The sequence below is a fragment of the Dendroctonus ponderosae genome, unplaced genomic scaffold (genome assembly GCF_020466585.1).
Source record: "Dendroctonus ponderosae isolate FM_Combo_2020 unplaced genomic scaffold, Dpon_F_20191213v2 Dpon_F_20191213_1, whole genome shotgun sequence".
Classification (NCBI taxonomy): Eukaryota; Metazoa; Arthropoda; class Insecta; order Coleoptera; family Curculionidae; genus Dendroctonus; species Dendroctonus ponderosae.
The window spans coordinates 55468675-55491242 of NW_026017110.1; the positions used below are offsets into that span (position 1 = coordinate 55468675).

Here is a 22568-nt window from a genome sequence, read left to right on the forward strand (position 1 = left end):
TTCTAAAGTATTTGACACGTGAAAATTAGATTAGATTTTGATTAAATTCGTATTATTTAAAAAATCTTAAGATTTAGGTGTTATAAACCTTATTAAAACAGGCACTTATTTTGTTCAGCTAATCCAAAAATGCAATAATATACAGGACATTCCATTTAAAAAAACGCAACTTTGATACCTTTGGAGCTTTTGGGACACTCCGTACATTACGAAAATATTTTTAAAATGTGCGCTCGGTAGGCGTCGTACAATTAATAAAATAATACTTTTTAAAAATCAAACGGTTTAGCCGCAAACTTCCGTGCCGTATAGCGTGAATAACCCTGTATAGTCAAGTAGACAGTTGTGGATAATACAAAGTCTTTTAACAGGAACTTTACCTTAAGTATAAATATTTGATAAATCAGTTGAAACCGTCAGAGAATTTCACGGTGGGTTAAAGTAAAATATGATTGAATTTAAACAGGCGTACTGGACGGCAAAAACTCTTGGACATAAAATGGTCAATAAATATCAAATAGCGTTTGTGTTAAAGAATATTGCTGGTTTTCAAATAGGAACTCGCATAAAACACTTACTGCATAATCCACTGTTTCTGTAAACACAATTGGGATTCGCATTCACACTTATTGGAATACAGATTGATGTTACAGAACGATGCACTAAAACTGCACATATGCGCTAGTTTTGCAATGAAGTTTTTTTGAATAAACGATTTGTCTGACTGGAATAAAATTATATACTTTGTACAATAGCAGCCAAAACCTTTTTGTTGGGTATTTCGCATCAAAAACGCTTACCTCGTTAAAAACAGAAAATTTCTTCACGTTTTTAAATATGAATGGATAAACAGAGCTTCTCTCTTATTTAAATTTACAGAAAAGGCTATTTTTTTATCAAAAAGTAATTAAGAAACTAGCACTTATATGTTATCATACGACATACTCAGGGTCAAGCTGTAATAGAAAATTCTAATTAGGAAAGAAAACAATTTAGAAAAGTTACCTTCACGTCGCGATAACAAGTCCGCTTTCGTTACAGATAAAAGAAACAAAAAGTTTATTAGTATAATGTTAAATAAGGATGATTGAATACAAACCTGTAAAATATTGTATTATATAATCTGTAAAATATATTGTTATAAGCGTTTCCACTTTTCGTTATTTTTAAAGGCAAAACTCAACCAAAAGGTCTCGAAAACATGAATCCGCCTCCACCATATCGCTAGAACCAAGCATATATTTTCCCAAATATGTATATATTTTCATAAAAATCATGATTTATCTTCATAAAGATCATTGTTAAACAACTATATGAAATAAAGTAGTACCTGTAAAGGTACCTAGTAAACTGTACCTAGTAAAGTGCCTCCTGGACAGCTAATTTTTCTAAACTAATTGCTATTCCGTAATTACTACTACAGAGTGTGTGTTAATTAGTTATTTAAACATTTAATTACTAGGTTTTTAACCTGATGGTGATTAAGGCATAAATATACACCAAAGTTGGATGTAAAGTCAATTAAATTGCAGTCATTTAATCGTAGGACAAAATTCAAATTTCGGTTTGTTAATTAAGTGAGAAAACATGAATTTCGTTGTTTTGGAATTGGATCCGAATGTCTGGACCTGCTGATGCAGAAACAAATCTCTAAAACGTGGGCAGTTGAAATGACTTACACCGTATTATTTCGATCCAATTTCAAACTAGTAAATCAAAAATAGGAAAATAATGTTGCGAATCTAATCGTACTAATCCCTTCGCATAACAAAACTGCTCGGCAAATATTCTTCCGAAAAGGTGCCTAAATTTTAGAGGCTCGCCTACATCGAATTGTAGAAACTTTCCTAATTTTCAAAAGTACTGTAAACCTTAGTCGATCTGTTTTGAAACCCTTCAGCGCGAAGACCAAATGATTTTTTTTTGATAACGAGATTGATTGCCTCTCAAATTATTTCCACTGATCGATCAGCCAGATCCAGCGATTATATGGTATTTTGTAAAGCGTCAAAGTAAATTTATATGAAGAATACCAGAGGCAAATAAAAATTGACGGAAAGACATGCATTTTATTTATCTATTTATACCACAAAACGTCAAGACAAGTGCCTCATTACACTCAGATACTGAACCTAAAGACAACAACAATATTGCGTACCTTAGAGATCCAGAATACCCGTTTAATTTGGAATTTTTCCAATGTTATTGAAAGTTGTTATGAAATGCTTCGACTAAATATTATTCATACTCGGAATTAATGGTACGCAAATTTTACAACTTTTAACACCTAGATGTAGTTAATACAGCTAATAAAACATTTAATGTTCAGCTAGTTTTAGGCATATGGAATAATGATGTTGTAATTGACATTCTGGAATTATATTCGTTTTACGCATACATACGTTTTCCATATCGCAATTTTTCGATCTATTATCGACCCAAAAGCAATAAAAAAGTGGCAAGCATTTACTGTCAATGCCGAGATTCTCTCATCTTGCAACTAAACGTGACAATTATATCTAACTAATCGAAATCAACATCTCTTTCCATAGTCTTGTTAGAATGCTAAGGTGCTATAGCCATTAATTAATATTAGAATATTTAAATTAATATTCCCCATGATTAATTACATTGTTTGCAAAATATTTTTCTAGCAACTGAACGTTGTCAGCACGTGCTACATTTAAATGCATCGAAATATGAAAATTGGCGTATATTACCCATAAAACTGTGCAAAAAGATGGATCTTCTATAATTGAAGTTCTGAAGTAAACAAACGCCTTTAAAAATGCCAGATCAAAAATAGAAGTAGGACCTTGACAACGCGTATTTAGAAAATTAGTTTTCCATATTTTTGCCAAATCTAAAAGTAATTCGGTTTTCATTCCAGTAATTCCAGAAGATTACTGACATTGCGATTGTGTACTAAAAGTGCAGTATGCTTTCGTATACTTTAAAAGGGCGTCAAATTAACTTTATTATTTTAACATTTGCGCTTATCATTTTGATTATATACCTATACTAGGATCCAGCAAAACATGTTTAAAACTTAGAATAATAGTTATTCAAGATTTTTGGTAATTGTGGTTTGAAGCATAAATGAAAAGTGAAAAAAGCCGATAAAAAATCCACATACATGCAATCTGACTGATCTGAAACACCGCCACTCTACAGAACTTTCAATATTGATTTAAGGATTTATATTAATATAGTTTTTCATTGAAGGAACAAAGCTAAAAAAGGCTCGAATTAAAATTTCCCATGCAAATATTTTAGTAATATTAACATTAACAACATTTTTCAAAGCGCTCTGTCCCATCTAAATTGATTTCAAGGGATGCATATTTTTAGTGTACACTAAATCATCCATGATAATTCCTTTAGAAGAGACATCTCCATCTATTGCATATGAAATATTTCAATTCAAATCGTTTATTCCTATAAAAAATCACATTTGCTTAGTCGAGTCAGCAAAACATCAAGCTGCGAGGATGTTTTTATATTTTGAGAGAAGATTCTACAGGGCTTGAAAGGAAAATACATGCCATACTGCAGGGTTATAATACCAATCTCAGTATACCCAAAGAAGGGCAGTGGAAAAGAAACAATATTCCTATATAATAACACAGTCAGTGCATGGGAAATAGATTTTCATATTGCCTTGGCAATAAAACCTAAATTAATCTGGGTCTGTAAGCAAATCCTGCAAATCCTGCAAATTCTGCAAAAAAGGGTAACAGGATTATTTCATAATAAAGCCCGAACCATTTGGAAAAAAATGGAGTTGCGACTGGATTTCGAGAGAACGTACCGAAGTAAACTTATTATTGATAAAAAAATTAAATAACACCAGCAATAAAAGAAATAAAATGCGTATCTAAAACGCATAAAGCAGCATTATTCAATATCTTTCTTTATTAGAAAAGATGCTACTGATAAATGTATACAAACACTTGTCGATAAAACTTGAGATATACAATTGATATGATCAAATTGAAGTGTCAAACACTTTATTCAACCATAAAGTCAAGCACCAATTCCACATTTATTTCATGTCAGTCGAACCGGAAAACATTGATAATTAACTATATTGAATTCTTGATTTGACGGCCAGTAACAGCAGCTAAATCAAGCATACATTTCCAAAACGAGTTCATTAACTGCAACACGTGAATACCGACGGCCTAATATATTGCAAAATGCTTTGATTTAGTCCGTTAATGAATTCAAAAACATGCCTCAGTATTTGTAAAATATAAGGAAACACCTCCATTTGGAATTACATACACACATATATATAGTTAGTCAGCCAGCAAAACTAAAAGTTAATTCATAAATTTACGAATAGTATTCTATAATCATATGTTTTATAACATGCGTTACAAAAAAGTTAGTGAAACTTAGAAAAAGTTAGTGAATTAAACTTAAAAAGCTAATGCTAATGCATGTAATACTTAAGAATTGCTTACTTGAGCAATGAACAGGATTTTCATCGGAGTTATCTTCGCAATCATTCTCTCCATCACAAAGAAATGCAGTTGGTATGCATTTTTTATTGGCACATGTAAACTGCCTCAGCGAACAATCGGCAACTGAAATAAAAAAATTATACGTTAAATTTTATTACAATGTGACAAGATTAAAAGGGAAAACATGTGACTATTACAAAGCTTTAAAAAACATACATTTATTCTAACCAACCATGAAATGTTTGCTGTTCATTATAGTCAAATAGATTATATGCACTATTGACCACGCATTTCGAGCCGGATGATTAACGTAAAAGTTTTCAAACATCGCTTCTTGCAGAGTAGACGTAGATAAACTCCTTGAAGTCGGTCGATATTTTATAATTTTTTCTCGTATTAGTGTCGAATTTCTTTGCGATACGTTATTATTTCACCTTCACAGTGTGAGGAATGTGAAGCTTATTGGAGAACTCAAATATCTCGACTTGGTGGAGAGCTCAGATTCCGCTCTTGTGCAGACTAATAAAATTCCTCGTTTTCAAACTTTTTTATTAATCGATCGAAGCAAAGTAAAAAACGCGTAAAAGACGGAATACTCTGCGAATTTCAGCCTGAAATGTTTCTCTGGAAATTGAATGACTATAAGGGGATATTTTCAGGAGAGTGCTGCAAAGTGCGGAATGAGAATTTTTATGAAAGTAGACAATGGAACGACAGAAGCATTGAAAATGAAGGTGAAAATTGCAAATCGATAATATCACATTACTGATAACATGCATACAAGAAATATTCGTCTTATTTCTTTATTCTAACATAATAAAACCCTATTATATTATTAACCACATACCGCTAAAATGAAATCACAAAACAAACAATGTGAAACATTATATGAATAACTGGAGGAGAGCCGGCAGACTCCAAAACACATACTAGAAATACTGCCCACTCAAATGCAAATAGGGTGTACTAAATTGCATTAATCTATAGTCGAAGGTGGCAGACAATGGAGATTAAATAATCTGATCGGGCTTCTATTCATCTATTGTTTTATCATTTTTATTATTCAACACGTTTCAGTTTGAGCATGAATAGTCAATCGTTTTCAAATATTCTATATGTTCATTCATTCAAATGTTTATTATTAATGTACTTGCCGATAAAATACCTGTGTTGTACAGGATGTCATAGTCTAAAGACCGAAGTGAATGAGCCCTACAATATAATGTTAATTATTTAAAACTCGTGTAGACAATTGCAATTCAACATTCATTCAAAACTACGTATCCATTGACTGAACCAATTTGCCGCTGTATTCAAACATAAGTACGCGATATCACGTTAGAATTCCTAATTTTCGCTCTTAACAAGAAATTTTAAAATTATCAACAATTTGAAACAAAATTTTGAACGCAATTTGAATAATTGCGCAATATACCAAGCATGCAATGATTGCAATGGTAAGTTTGATCAAACGATAGTCACAACAGTCTTTATCAGCACAATAAAATAAACAATCATGTGAATGCTCAACAATCTCAAGATATATTTTTAAGCTTTACTGCGTTCCTATCAAATTACACATGATTTAACTCTGGCTATACACTCGCGAACTCAAGCAAATTGTTCAGCAGTATATCCAAATTAATTGATTACTACACCAAAACCAGCAATATTATTTTGAAAACCCAAAAACCTGTTTCCAACAATACGATGACTTAACAATAGCCATTACGGAATTTTTCAATAACCCACCAATTTACCGCAGAAATTATAATATTAACTAACAGGCTCCCCACTAAACAATTTTCAATCGTCACTCACCTTTGAGCTCAAATTTGACGGTTGAATATCCTAGTGTTTATGAATAAAAATAAACATAAATAACAAATTGATTAATAATAAATTTCCATTAATTCCGCTGCTTCATATAAGTCATTCAGTACAATTGCTGAAAACATCTATAACGTTCCTACAAAAATATTAATTTAACATGAATTTCTAACTTTCCTTGTTCCTTTCCATAAAAAAAACCAAATCATAACTTAATAATTGGTTTTACATCCCTATTCAATTATGAACAAATATTATTCGTGAGACATTTTTACTTTAAGCTTCTAATCCAACTTGCAAAATTAAAATATGTGAAAACAAAATCCATTTCAAGAGAAAATTGGCTTCGGCTAACAAAGGATCAATACCAAAAGATACCAACATTAAAGTCCTCAGATAAAAAATGTTGTTATATTTGATATATTTATAGTGCTCGCCTTGGTAAAGTTATTTGCACAAAACGAAAGCGTTTCAAATAATAACTAAATTTTTTTCCATGTTTGCCTAGGAATTGTTTCAAGCTCAAACATATAGCCATGAAACGTAAAAAGTTAAACTTGCGAGAAAATAGAGAAATCACCAAAAAAAACAAGGAACTGTTATTTGCAATTTAACGAGCTCCGAAATTTGTATGTTTTGTATTTTGTACAGGGCCTACACATTATCACTGTTACTTCAGAATATAAGTAAAAACCAACTACACGGATTTTAACGCCGTATCGATTTTTGTAGGACGAATGTTTCAAGTAACATAGCTTAATTTGTTTTCCACAAGATAAAACATTTTGAACATCTGTACGGTAATACGTGCAGAAAGTAGACAACAATTTCGATGGTGCTCACGCGTATCTTTACACTTTAAATTTTAACTCAAGCAAATCATAAGTTATTCTTGGTGAAATGACAAATTATTTTAGAGAACTGAAAGAAATAATGTCGCAAAATTCAAAATGTACCAAAAGTAATTTCCTCCTAAAAGTTGCAAATTGCTTTTACAGTTCAGAGCTTTACACATGGGAGCATACCATAACGAATATATTAGAGGACGTAGTAAATTGAAAACTCTGAGCTGAATGAATTAATCAGAGAGATAACTTATATTAAAATGAAAAGTGTCTTTGTTGTAGCAGGTGGATCTTTCCTGGGAAAATCGTTTCAGAAACAATGTAAAGTTTCACAATTACTTACAAATGCGAACATGCAAACTGGGAGCCGAGCAAATCGTTTTAAACAATAGAAACGTTAAAAATAATCATTTAAAAGTACTTCTTAAAGACTTCAACTGAAAATAACAAGACACAAACTACTTTAAGTAACTTTAATTGCTGCGCTGCAATAAAAAATACGTTAAAAATATAGAAATGTATTTAAATGCTCAACGAAAACTATCATTTAACGACAACAAATTATACCTTGAGTGATAGATTGAGTGATAGATTAATTAAAAGGAGCTTGATAATAAAGTATATTTGTTACTGACAACTTGATTGTCGCAAAGAAATGGCAGCGGAAAATGCATCAATTCAATTATTCAAATGGATTAAAAATGGCAAAGCAATAATGTTATATGCATTCTTATAAATCTATATCTCCTATCATATCTATCTATATAATCTGTAAAAGCTTTAGAAATAGCATTTGCATTTTTGGATTTTCGTAGAAACCAGTCAAATCACATTTCCGTATACACGTAATACACTGAAAAATAAGGAAAATGGAAAACAACACTTAATTTTAAATATGATTGAAGGCCGAAGGTTGATTATTGAAAGTTTTCATTTAATAGTAAAAATCAGATTGAAAAACGTTTTTCGTTTGAAAGCATGCTTTTACGCTGGATATATCGGGATGCAGAATGTCATACTATTATATGGTAAATAACGCAACCCAGTTGTAACCCATCATGTAAATTTCACACATGTTGATTCGAAAACAGGTAATAATTAATTTCCATTGTGAGGACAAACTAGAGCTCTGCTATCAACGAGAAAAATAGATGCCATGATTTATTTTCATTGATATAAAAAAACCATTTCTCTCGAACATGCTTATTTTTTTATTACTCGCAGCTTAAGAATGAAAGTCTATGCAAAGTCTATTGAAACATTGGTGCTAAAATGAATATGGATTTCAGTCAGCTGACTGTAGATTGTATGCATTCTTGGATGTTCAACCAAAAACACGAATATGTGACTTATATAATAACATTTTATTTGCTTAGACAATGCCTGTATGCCTAATTTAGAGATAAAAGCAAATAGCTTGCACAGCTAAATTTATATTTTTTTAAAGAGAAGACCAAATGGCCATGCATGTTTGTCTAACAGAACACATGATTGAAAAAGGTTCGTAGGCTGATTGCTCAGTCAAATGCCCATGCAATATACCTAATATAATAAAAGTAACATGTTCGAAATATCCAACCTTTCAAATTTGTATACAATTTTCCTCAAATTAATCATTAATTTCAAATAAATCAAGACATAAATAAGCTTTGAAGTTTGTTAGTTTCTTTGCCAATTAAATCGTAAAAAATATAGATGTACGGAATACAATTTTTCAAAAATTTTCTTCATTGCTAACTAACCTGTTTTGCTCCCAGTACGACTACGTTTTTTAATGAAATTTAATTGATGAATTTCGAGTACTTTTTAAATGAAAATGAATTGATAGACCCGTAATATCACCTTTGCTTAACCAACAGTTAGACGTAAACTGAAAATGCATAATGGAATATTTGCTTGTTATTTTAAATTTATGATAATTGATTGTGCCGGGTTTCTGTTACTGACGTGTGACTAACAATGTTTTCTTTTCGCATATTGCCAGTAATTTAAAACTACATGCTAAGAGCATACAACCTGATCAAAGATGGTTTAACATTTTTGATTTCTGTAAGAAAGTAATTTTTTTATAGAATTCTAATAGGAAGTAATGTTTGTTTGCTTGTACATATAATTTTGAGGTTGACGCCAAATGTGTAATTTTTGAGAATTTAATTAATCAAACAAAAGAATCAATCATTTATTAGAATTACTTCCAATATTTTTTAGGTTTATTGGAAGACGGAATTAAAGCAATTTTTTCAGTAAAATTTTCCAAAATTTCTCTACTTTTTCATGTTTTGTGGCAGTTTATAAATCTGGAACAGAAGACTGTTAACCCTTTAATGAAAGGGTAAGAGTCGAATTACTTCACAATTTACTTTTTATTTTACACAGTGTTTTAGACTTCTAACAGTTCCCATCAAGCTATAACGAGTCAGATAAAATCAACATATAAAAACAGTATATCAGTACATATTTAAAAACAAAATAAATATATTTATAATACCATACATTGTATTATCGACCCATTATAAAACACTAATTTTTTTCAACAGCGAATTAGCTTGTGTTATTTATTATTCGTATGGAGAAGTGCATGTACGAATTTGGACGTTGAATTGTTTGCATATTCGGGAAATAATGGAAGTAATTTGGACGACCACTGCATATTGAAAAAAAAACTGCATAAAAGAAAATTGTGTCATGACCGAAGACCCATATGCTTATAAACCGAACCGCATTCACAAATTCCAAAATGTTATAATTCATAAACAGCATTTGCAACAGCTTGTAATATGATAAATAATCCGTAACCTACCGACGACTTGTCAATGTGTTTAAGAAATTAATATCATTTTCCAATTGGACCACCTAACACCACGATAACTTGTATGTTATATAATGAGTTATTGTATTATCTAGAATTTTAATAATTAATTTTCATTATCATTTCGATTTCAATGTGAGTGACATTTAATTAATTATTTACTCATAACTGGTCCTATGTACAAGTAGATGACTGCTTCTATAGGATGTTTGGGCTGCCTGGGTATCCTGAGGATAAGCCTAGACATGTAATTACTAAGTACTATGTATTATGTATTACACTGGTTTAAATAAATAAACAAATAAAGCGAGCAGGAATCACGGCCCGTTTCGTAATCATGTTTTCATAGACAATACAATAAAACAACAATTGGCAAGCATTTTCATCATTCCTGATTATATTTTAATTATTCGTAAATGTAATAAACTCAGGTTGCTACCAGTTTACATCAAAGGTAAACGATGCACTAATTAACAAAAACGATCCAATAATTGACATCTATAATCATAAATTTTCTAATAACCTTCACAGTAACAAGTACCTACGTACTTATATAAAATAATTAACTGTATTTTTTAATCTGTATTAATCTGATTTAATACTCAGGAGGTAAGAACTGGCAATTACCTATATTAATTTAATTTAATTACATCAATACACTAAACATGAGGACTCAGGCAACTTATTTATTTTTAGAAGTAGCGATTTCAGATCTCGTATTGCTTATTTTGGCCATTTTCGCCAAACCGGAGATAGCAATTTACATTAATTTTGTGGAGGAAGCAAGACCAGGTTGTTCCTCGTCGGCATATTCGCAATTTCGAGAATTTAGCAGGCTACGAAAACGTAGTTTTAAAAGAAAATCTAGTCGTTTTCTTACTTCAGAATTTGATTCTGAATCGAACACGATGGAAGGTTTAGTAGGGGATCGCCCTTCTAGCGAATCATCTCTTTCTGATAACTGCAGTTCGAATACGGTATCCAAAAACGCTTGGAATATTCCATGCCATAATCCATATTTTGTGATGAAAAAGTGCATTAAGTTTTACTATTGCGATACGCACGCAACGAAACATACAAATTTCGCAAAAGAATGCATTTAATACTCACATACTAAATTTGTAAAATGTAAAATTGTAGATGTGTATTTTAAAATGTTAACTCCGACAGTTAACATTTGTTCCATTGGTAACAATATTAATAAACCAGTATATTATGCCTATTTAGGTCTGTGAGAGAGTGTAGACAGTTAACAACATTTGTTCCATTGGTAACAATATTAATAAACCACTAAATTATGCCTATTTAGGTCTGTGGGTTTATCGGTCAATAGATGTGACAAAAAATGAACCACTATTTTTCTTGGGCCAACATTTCGACTACATTTAAGTCATCCTCAGGGCTCAATGAAGTTAGTGCCATATTCGCACCAAATGAACGGAAAGAGCAACAAACTGTATTTTTAGAAGCTCCCCTTCTAAAAATACGCCTACTCCAGAGTATTGCCCTCTAGGATCTACAAGTTAATCTGGATCTGCCATTTCAGCGGAAAATACTCAAGCAAAAGACTAATCGGAAAAATCTTGTCGAAATCAAGTTATGTATTCCGTCGCTCTTTATGATGCCTCCCACCAAAGAAGCCTTGGTAAACAATAATTGGGTGGAATGTGGTCATTAATTTTGCCAATCTTTTGGCTAAATATCAATCTGTAGAGGTTCATAATGTCATGAAAATTCGGGAAAAAAACTGATCTGTCCGCTCATATCAAAATTAACTATACCGGCACTGTTCGAGCGCTGTGCGAGCAACGCGAAACATTCCCCCAGATCACCACCTGGACCGAATGTGGATCTGCCATTTAGGCACTGTTTTAACTACATGTCAAGTTATGAAAGTCCAAAGTTTTATGAAAATCTAGCAAAAGACTCAGGGGTAAGCACGTATCGAAATCAAGTTGAATATTTCGTAGCTCACAATGATGCGAGCAAAGAGGCATTGAATGTGAGTGTCATTTAGCAAACCGTTAACCAAAATATAAAGCTCAAATTGGTCAAAATTTCATAAAAAATTAATAAAATTATTGCTTCGATAGCTATCATTTAATTTAGAATAAAAAGGTATAATGCGCCGAATTTGTTTATTTTTGGCTGAGAAAGCGGGTTTGTTTACGGCTGTGATCCAAACCAGTTTGCACCTGAAACTTGTCTTTGTGAATATTGCCGTGTGGAAGGGCATTTTCTACAAAATAGTACACAATGAAATCGAACTGCGTAGTAAACCAATTACTCATCCAAAGGGCGATCGAGCAAATTATTATATCATTATGTTGGTTCTGGAGTTCGGTTCCTACGGACTGCGGCAAAATTTCGATATCGCATTAGTTTCTTGGAAAATGTGCCTGAATCTTCAGTTTATTACAGGGAATGGAAAAAATCGGTCGAGAGTCCTTTGTGTCGCGTGTTTCCTGAGGCATAATGGATAGAAAATGGGGGATGGAAGCGCCAGCTTGCAGAAAGCTGGTAAGAATGATTTCTAATCTATAACTCCTTTAGTTTGAACTGAATTTCGTTTTCAGAAACGTAACGGACTCCTTTTTGTTTTGCTGATTTTTAATAACATTGCTTTCGACGGATTTTTTGCCCTACTAAACGCATTTTTGTTTTTCATTCCAGGTGGCACGATGCAGCTTTCGGTAAGTTTGGCATACTTTGCCCCTGGTTGCCATATGGCTCTAGAACTTTTAGTACCATATTATTGACTTGTATTTTATTATATTGTTGCATTTAATATTTCTTCGATGAGGAACGGCGAGGGAGATTTTGGATTCTGTATTAGGCTTTTGAAATTTTTATTTATTATATCTGAACATTAACTGGTAGTCTTCTATGGCAGACTTTTAAATGAAGTTTTACTGTTTAAATACAAAAACGTTCTCGTGTTAACTACACATTTATTGTCGTGCAAGATGGGTGTTTTTTATCAATTACTGATGTTTATATGTAATCAATTACATTCGAAACTAAAGGGTTCTTGTATTCTTAACGAAGATTGATCAGGTTTACACAATTTAACTTTATTTCCTCCGTTTTCCAACGATTTTGATGATCAGGGTTATGCCACGTCAAATAGGAGTATTCTGCTGCGAATACAACTTTAATTATTTATTTTATCCGTCTTTTTCTATTGTAAAAATCAATTTTTGCTGTTTTTAAAGTTAATAATACCCCCGAATCCAGACTAAAATGCCTAAACAGGTATGTGAATTTTATTTATTACCTTGTGATGAGCTAGGGGATCGCGCCTTAGAACGTTGCAAGGTGGTCCTGGCATAAAATCGGAGTTTTAGGGAATTTTAACGGTGTGGATCCAGAGAGCAATTTATTTTCTATTTGTAGAAGTATATGGCAATCAGGGTTGTACTTTTTTTCCTATTTTTAAAATTGATGCTGCTCGCACGTGCAGGTTTTTGAATTTTATGAACCGAATTCCGTTTTGATTTTTACGGATTTGATATAGCCGTTTTCTTTAAATGATGGTGCATTTATTTTCGTATCTCAGGTTAATTGTTGAAGTATTTTAGTGATTTATGCTGTAAACTATTAGTATTTTATTATATCATTTAGGTACTTATTTTGTTAAACATACAAATTTTCACAGATCAAACAGGAAATTTAAAAAAATACTTCTATCTACTAATAACAGCTTTCTGTATCCACCTTTTTTTAAAGTTGTTGCTTCCACCTTGAACTATTCAAATCACATTAAATACATTTCTTGTTTCGTTAACATACTATTTTTTCTGGTCCACCAAGCTACTTTTGCTTAAATTTCTTTATTTACTAATTACAGTTTTCATACAGCTTTGGAATAAATCGCGTTTTGTGTGTCGTTTAAATCGGGTCCCTAGATAGGAAGTATAGTCATTACTTATTACGGCAAGTCCGGTTGTTTATTGTTTAAAGTTTTCTATTCGGAGTGGATTTTCATTGTGTGTTTAAGTGCCGAGTGGACTTTTTGAACATTATTATAGGCGGAAAATGGAGGATGAGGCGCCAGCTTGCACAAAGTTGGTAAGAATACGTTTAAATCTATAAATCTTTTAGTTTGAACTGAATTTTGATTTCCTCAAAAAAACTGAAGTTTTATGGATTCTTCACATTTATATTTCTTTGCTTTGCTGATTTTCAATAATCATGACTATGAACATATTTTCCACATCACTAAACACCTTTTCTTCCTTCCTTCCAATGCAATTTTCGGTAAGTTTGGTATTACTTTTCCTCTGGTTGCCGTGTAGATATAAAGTTTTTAGTCCCATATTGTTAACTTATATTTTATGAAATTGTTGCGTGTCATTGGCGTAAGGCTGCCGAAGATTAAAACAGCTTTGGTCTTAAAAGCAGTCGAAACTATCTATTAGGTCATAAGATCAATTTGCAGCGTTTTTAAATTTATCTTTTCCTTTTTTTCGGAGTTAATAGAAACTGACCCTGCCTCCACACAGATAGACGTATTTCCGTGAATTATTGATAACTCTTATTTATATCTCGTTAACGGAAAAAAATATCAAAGTAATTAGTTGAGTTTTTACGCTAGAAAGTCTGGGACACTAACTTTTCCGAACTTATTTATAGCTTGAAAATTGGATGCAAAAATATAAACTTTTTAATGCATGTCGAATTTGAGGTTTGTGTTTGGGCAACTGGGTATAAGAACCTATTGGATAGAACGTTCCGATATCTCACTCATTAGGTTCTATTATATCATGACTAACCTCTAAAAAGATACAAGCAAAAATAAGAGTACGATAAAACTGGACACAGCTTATTTTGTCTCGAAATCTCGTATCTCGGAAATTGCCGCAAATGTCTGCTTCAGGACCACGATCTGAGTTCGACAGCATTCACTCTTAAAGCATGCTCTCAGCGCAATGAAAAAACCTTTGGCTGAAAACATTTGCAAGATCCGTGTTGAGGGAACCTTTCATGAGCTAAATTTTGATATTTAAAATTGCCCGTTTTGTGACGTTTCTAAACATCACAAATCATCTCTAAAAAACTTAAAATATTGCTTATTCATTGGTTCGGTCGACTTTTTTGGACGAAAATGTGAGTCTTGAATTACTGCGACGGTAGTTGAGTTGCGCACTAAACCTTCAGCTTCAGTCCCATGTGGTTCTGACACAGTTCACATGCGATCTGGTTCAAATTCAGTATAATTTAGTCTCCCCATTCCCTCCAGTACCATTTAGTTTCCACAATCATGAACTGACGCTCGCCGTCTTCTTATTACGTCTTCAAGTACAACCATATTCTAATTTAAAAATTCGCAGTTATTCACGTGCCGTTGTATTGCCAAGCAAATTTAGTCACTGTCCGATTATTGCCGGAGTTAATTTCATAATGGATCCCAGTTATTTTCGTTTTCCGTCCTAAAGTGCTTCCTTGGAAAATTGTAGATCCCATGTGGTTCTGACATAGTTCACATGCAATTGCGTTTGAGTTCAATCTCTTTTAGTCTCCCCATCCTCTCTAATCGCATTTATTTTCCTCAAGCTCATAAACTCACGCTCGCCGCCTCCTCATTATATGGTCAAATTGAATCACATTCTAATATCATAATTAATATTATTCACACGCTTTTGTATTGTCAAGCAAATTTAGCTGTTGTCCCATTATTTTGCGAATTGCGTTATACAGTGAATAAATTAATGTTGTTAGATCGCTAGTTACTTTTTTATCAACAAGATCTGATTTCGATAGATCTAAGGGATAATCCCCTAAGGAGCAACGCTTAGTTGATAACAAATCCTAACCCAAAACCCCGTAACAGCAACCCCATGCGGTTTAATTAAATAGAGTATGTGTGATCGAATAACCCGAAGCAAAAGAAAGGAACGTTAACCAAGAGAGAATATGGGGAAAAGGCATGTATTGTCGCAATGGTGAATGAATACTAATTGGTAATTATTATCGATCAATGTAATACAGTGACAGTGAAAAGTTGGGTCTGAGTCCATGAATGATAAGGATTTATATTGGAACTATGCTCGCGGGTGCAGAATTTTCGGGGCGAAGTTTCAGGCAGATGTATCAGAATATTTATAGCGTATTTGAGTATAATGCGAGAACGAATAGAATTTAAAAGTCCATGCCTCATGGGCTGTTAAGCGATGCAGCGAACCTTCGAACCATTACACATCACGTAACACATGGTTCTCTGTTATCTTCCAACACATTTTTTTTGTCGTATTATGAGTTTACTGCATCATGCCATTAATTAATTCAAACACAATCTGCTTCCCGATTAGACATTAATAATTATGTTAAATTAAGTAATTATAACTTTTTTGCTTTTGGGTTTAATAAAAAATGATCTCGTATCGTGTATCCGTTTCTATCTTGGCTTTCGTTCCAATTGTTTTGTATCAAAAAATTACCTCTCTTTGATATCGGTTAAATTCTTATTGTTTGTTCTCAATTCCTCGTCACTCCAGCCTCCGGTAAATGAAAATAATACCTTCCCGTAAAATGCATCGCATTACATCTTTCTTGTAAAATAAACATATTTTTCGCTTTTACTTCTTCGCGCGTGTGAATTCTACTATCGTGGTGTAATTAATTCGACATATTGATAATTTTCTAGTTTATGCAACACTCGCATTGGAAGTTAACAATGTGCTCATCTTATAGATATCCTTTTTTTAAGTTGAAATGTTTCATAAAAAAACAAGCTACGCTATTTTCGTCTGTACGCCTAACCCCTTCCACCACGCCAATGCTGCACGGATCAATTCTCGTTTCGGGGGAAAAACTGTTCGGCAATATTTTAAAGAAACACCCATTAAACAACTGCTAACGAAAGCCAACCCAAACTGAGAAAAACTGAAAAAAAAATAACCCAAATACCTACAAAACGTACAGAAAAAAGTAAAATCAAAATATGGATTCGGAAACTTTGAACGCCAGAAGTGGATAAACGGGAAAATGTTCGAAATAATGCATTTGATTCGATTCTTTCCATAATCGAATTTTATCAAAAAGTACTTAAATGGAAAATGTCCAAGAAAACTAGGTAAAGTAATTATTTTATATTAAAGGACTAGACTGAAGACAAAAAGAAAGTATACTTAATAACTTGCACAAAAACTTGAAGAAGAGTTATCGTAACTAGTCAATTGTCATTCAAGTAATAATTCTAGTAAATTTACATTGAGAGCAGCCAATACAGGGTGGCCATTTTCTGAATCTTTGTATGGGTAACTTCTACACTTTTAAAGATAGGGAATCCGTTAAATGGGAAAAATTGGGCAGAATTTGATTGCCTGTTTCAAAATTTAGCCATTACCGTTTTCAAAATTTAGATACCCGACTTGGTTCCTGAAATATCCTGAAAAGACAAGAAATCAACACTTTTTTAATTATCACATATTACGTAAACTGCTTAACTTAGAAAAGAAGTTAAAACTGCTCTTAGTACAACTTTTTGCATTGAATCCAATAAACTAGCACGCGTTGTCATAGTCAACTTGATTTACGAGATAAAAAAATAAACCTATGTTTTTTTAAATAGTAATCATAGTTGGCTGTGGGCCTTTTAAAATCCTTATTTTTCCTGAATTTGACGATATAATTGTTTGTATGTTTTTCTTCTTATGTTGCCCTAAAACTTCAAAAGAAGATAAAAATGTGTAGTAGACTATGGAAACAAGAACTATACTATCAGACAAAGCACAAAATAAAAATAAAATAATGAATCGTTTAAATTAAATGTTCAAACTGACTTCTGTTTACGTCCAGGCATTTTTTGGCATCAACATGTCTTGAAGTTCATTTGATAAAAAGTGTAAATATTTTTCGCTATTTAAATTGTGATTATAAAAGAATGGACCAATAATTTTATCACTAAAAATGCCACACCAGACACTCATAAAACTTTAGATCTAATAGCCCTAGCAAACCCTACTAAACCACCTAGACAAACTAAAATATTCGTTCAGAATCTCGAGATGCATAATATGTGCAATAAGGTACTTGAAAGGCTAGAATTTGTTTTAGAATATAGGATATTAGAATCAAGGGGGGTTCTTCCTTTGAAACATTACATTCACTGGTAGTTTATCTGATAAATTTGGATTAAAATGGGTGTAAGCTAAAATTCTTTCTTCATCTTGTTCTTTAAATGTAATCTTCCCCTTTGTTCGCTTTTTAAATGATCCGTATTTTTTCAAGTTGTCTTCTAGTCGTAAAAAAGTTGTTTGTCTGATTGTCTCCTCTCCATGTATTGGTGTAAAATAACCATTTCGTGACAATACTGCTAGATGCTTGTTAATGTTTTTTCTTTGAATTTTTACGGTTAAAAGAAGAGATAAACATACCAACAGTTATATCGTTAAATTCAGAAAAAAATGAGGATTTTAAAAGACTCACAGCCAACTATGATTACCATTTAAAAAAACATAAGTTTATTTTTTATCTCGTAAATCAAGTTGACTATGACAACGAGTGCTAGTTTATTGAATTCAAAGTAAAAAGTTCTACCAAAGGCAATTTTAACTTTTTTTCTAAGTTAAGCAGTTTTTGAAATATGTGATAATTAAAAAAGGGTTGATTTCTTGTCTTTTCAGGATATTTCAGAAACCAAGTAGGGTACCTAAATTTTGAAAATGGTAATGAATAGGCAATCAAATTCTGCCCAATTTTGCCAATTTAACGGATTCTCTATCTTTAAAAATCAAAGATTCAGAAAATGGCCACCCTGTATACAATTATATGTTTTTATGGATGTAATTGATTTCAGTTAGTGATTAGGATGAACCTTCACACTTAGTAAAAACTATGCAGCGTTAGAATAGTGTTCAGAATACATATAGACAACTTTTTCGAAAAGAAGATTAGAATTAAATCGAAATAACAGCCAGTCCCTTCGTGATAAATAATTGAAATATCCATCATTTGTTTCAATGTCACTAATTTGTAATTGAAATAATATCAATGTCAATAAGTTTTAAAGAAATGATCTATGACAATAGTCGCAAAATTACCTTGTATTACGAAAAATATAATTAATTACACATTAACAATGTCGTGGTCTAGTTTAGGCATAAGTGATTTGATAGGTTATTTATACATAAGGTAAATAAAAGTAGAAATCACCTGATGTTTTCTAATCTTTCCAATAACATTAAAGTAACGTGTAGTTCTGGGAACTTAAATGAACGCGAACCTGAAACGTACGACTTAAACACTTTTACACTTAATACAGCATATGACACAAACAAACAAACACTAATGAATAGAATACAAAGTGTCGGGGCAGAATAAAATCACTTACCCCCTTTGGCGCTTGACTCCGGGTTTCCGAGGGAAAAGCAGGGAAAATAACACAAAACGGCAATGAAAACAATTGTAACATTGAAAAACCTTAACACCATCGTATTATTTGAGTTTTTCACGCGTTTTACGACATAACCAATATTTATTTTTGTATCACTATTCGAACTAGGTGTGCTTCACCATGCTTCAGTTCATTGCAGACAATCGTCGCCTTGCACAGGCTATACGATATACCTACACCTCGTTCATGAATTATATTGTATATCTTCCTGATATGCGCGTCCTTGTTCAATCTGCTTTTCAGATAAAGATCGCGATTGTCATCCTAATACGCAGTTTCCTGCGGACGCGTCATAGCTTGCGCGCATCGCCAGGCCCTTCGGGCTGCCCATTATGGCGCATGCGTTTTGCCAAATTCAACTAAAATAAATTTCCCACAGGACCGTCATTATAAAAAAATACTTCGTTCACTGCGTAAACAAATCCACATAATAGATTAAGGTTTATGTAATACCTGATGCATAGCTAATATATTTCCTAATACAGAATCTTAAATAACATGCAAAAATTATAATAATGTTCTATCATCAGATAGAACAAAGATATTTTTTAATTTTTTGAAATTGATGTAAATTAAGGCACTTAACTGTGGCGAATTACAGAGAATTGTAACATAAAACGCATTGAGCCTAAATGAAATATTGGAGCTCCGATAGCCGATATCCTATAAGAACAATATAATCGGAAGCAGTTTAGCTCCGAAAAGTGTATATTTGATATTAGTACGGTTCTGTAATTATACTCGTATAAAAAATAATATATTTTCCCTTGAGAAATGTTAATATCTTGTACTTGTGCATTACAACATGTTAATTAAGAATCAGTCTATGCATCAAATAGGAATATGCCTTAAAAATCGATTAAAAGTTAAAACATTATTATTAAGTAGATACTTCCTTATAAATAATTTTGGTATTTTGCTTTATCTGGCTATATAAGTATGACAGTTTAGCTAATTCTATAAAACATTTATGGTTTATAAATAAACCACAATTCCTTTCTCTTATTTGAACTTTTTGACACTTTCTTTCTCTCTGGTCGTTTATCTCTGAATCATGAACAAGTAAGCGTGGTGTTTCCAAAGGGTTTCAGTCAAAAATTACTAATATTAAACTATTGAATATTACTGGTTTCAATAGTTTCTTTGTAATAAAACATACTGTACATGTATTTTTATTACAAAAATGACATCCCAGTCAGTATACTGACATCAGATCACTTGATCACGTAATTTTTGTTCTCAGATTCGTACAGGCGAGATTTTTAGCCCGTAAGAGCCGTCAATAAGACGTGATTCTTAGTCTTAGTCCCGCCCTAAGCATTTAATTACATTTACAAGTTTACGTTTCATATTCTGATTCAATAAAAATAAAATTTCCTATTTTTTAGATGTATGTATCAACACTTTCGGTGTCTCTTTGTAGACTGTTCACGAACAAATATCTTAAATATTGATGTTTAAATAAACTTTGACATCAATTCAATTGGCTAAGTCAGACGCAAATCTTCATAACCATAACCATAATAATGATCATTTTTATAGCGGATCTTCAAAATTATCAATTTTTCATGTGATAAATCAATGATTATTTTACAATTCAAAGGCGGCAATTAGATGCGCACTTATATATAAATATAATTGAAATACAGAGTGAACCAAAATATTGATCATATTCAGATCATTTCTAGGAAATTCCTCTTTTTAAGAAATAATTAATTTCCTTTAAATGCAGGATCGCCAATTTTGAAACACAGGTAATTAATAATTTTCTAAATTTTTAACTTGGAAAAAAAGTCGACCGACACATCATCATTCAACATAAGTAAGAGCATGACATATGTTGTAATTACAGTGTTTTAAGCTTTGAATATAAAACTAACTTTACAGTTAGTTTTATATTCAAAGGTTTTAAGTGAGATGTGGTTAGGTTATTTTGCACTCAAATACCCTTCTGTGTATATTTATCGTTTAACGTGTGCTTACTCAGCTATATAAGATTTTTAGAATACATGCAAACCCTTTTTAAATAAGTGCAACGTAAATTAGATTTTAGCTCGCTCGTATCTTACCCTTTAGTTAGGGTGGTTGAAGCTGGTTTATTTTAACAGGGAATAGAAAATAATCCTTCCTGACCTTTCAAAAGATTGAATGTTGTGAGATTTTAAATCCAATTCCCATGCATACATATTTAATATTTCGTCATTTTGCGTTGTTTCCAATTCTATTATTAAACTACAACTTTAAATTATTTTAACTGAATTTCCTTGATGGTTATTTAATTCACTTTTAAATCTTGCTTTTTTAATTCCTGTTGTCACAAACTAGTTACTTAATTTCAAAGAAATCTTTATATCATTAAGATTATCAGTCCAATAAAAAATCAATCATTTTAGTTTATTTACATCGTTAAAATGTAGGTTCTTTTAATAGATATTCGAAGAAGTACAAATTAATAGTTAGTTGTTCAATTCAATAAACTTGATTTAAAAACTGGTTCTAAACTGCTTAACAAAATAATGGTCACACGGCCAAATTTGCTCTAACTTTGGCACTGGATAACTGAAATTTTAGCAATTTGATTTCTGTTTGATGCCTTTTCTAGTCCAATTATATTTTATAAAACATTAATTTTATAAAGTCGTTATATTTTATAAAATAGGGTGCAAAATGCAACATTGCAAAATTTCTGAAAATCGGCATGCTCCCAATACGAATATATCTTTTACCCACAGGGTGTGCAGAAAAATTAACTTTTTAGTTTTGCAGTAATAACATTTTTCGCATTTTACCGATTTTCAAAATATCAAGCTCATGATGAAACTAAAACTACATCGTCTACTTTGGGAGGTTGCATCATTAATCGAATGATTTGAAAGTGACAGTTTCCTTAAGTTGAAGGGTTTGCCAGAATTCGAGCGTCGGGGGCAGTATATTGAATGTTTATCTTCATTCGACTGTGAAGTTTTAGCTTCATATTTGGAAAATCGGTCCAACAGAAAAAAAATTTATTACAGCAAAACCAAAGTTGATTTCTGTGAACACCCTGTAAATAAAAAGCAGAAAGAAATGTTCAAAAACTATTTAGCGATATATACAGGGTTGCTCATTAGTGCGTCAAAGTGTGATATCTCAGTAAATATGAAGTTTACAAGAAAATTCGTCCAACGAAAGTTTTTCACGTTTAAAAGGTCCACATTCTAAAATTACTTTCCAATATA

General features: G+C 32.0%; 1 protein-coding gene across 2 annotated transcripts in view; it reads right to left on the reverse strand.

The window, feature by feature from the left end:
- Nucleotides 1-19533, reverse strand: part of LOC109537915 (low-density lipoprotein receptor) — a 46908-nt gene extending 27375 nt beyond the window's left edge. For both annotated transcript variants that reach the window (XM_019904881.2, XM_019904880.2), the window contains exons 1-2: nt 19288-19533; nt 4470-4592 (exon numbers count right to left, since the gene is read on the reverse strand). In XM_019904881.2, coding sequence (XP_019760440.2) covers nt 4470-4592; nt 19288-19387 — 223 coding nt within the window. In that variant the 5' untranslated portion in view covers nt 19388-19533. The remainder of the gene's footprint in view (nt 1-4469; nt 4593-19287) is intronic.
- Between the last annotated feature and the right edge of the window lie 3035 nt (nt 19534-22568).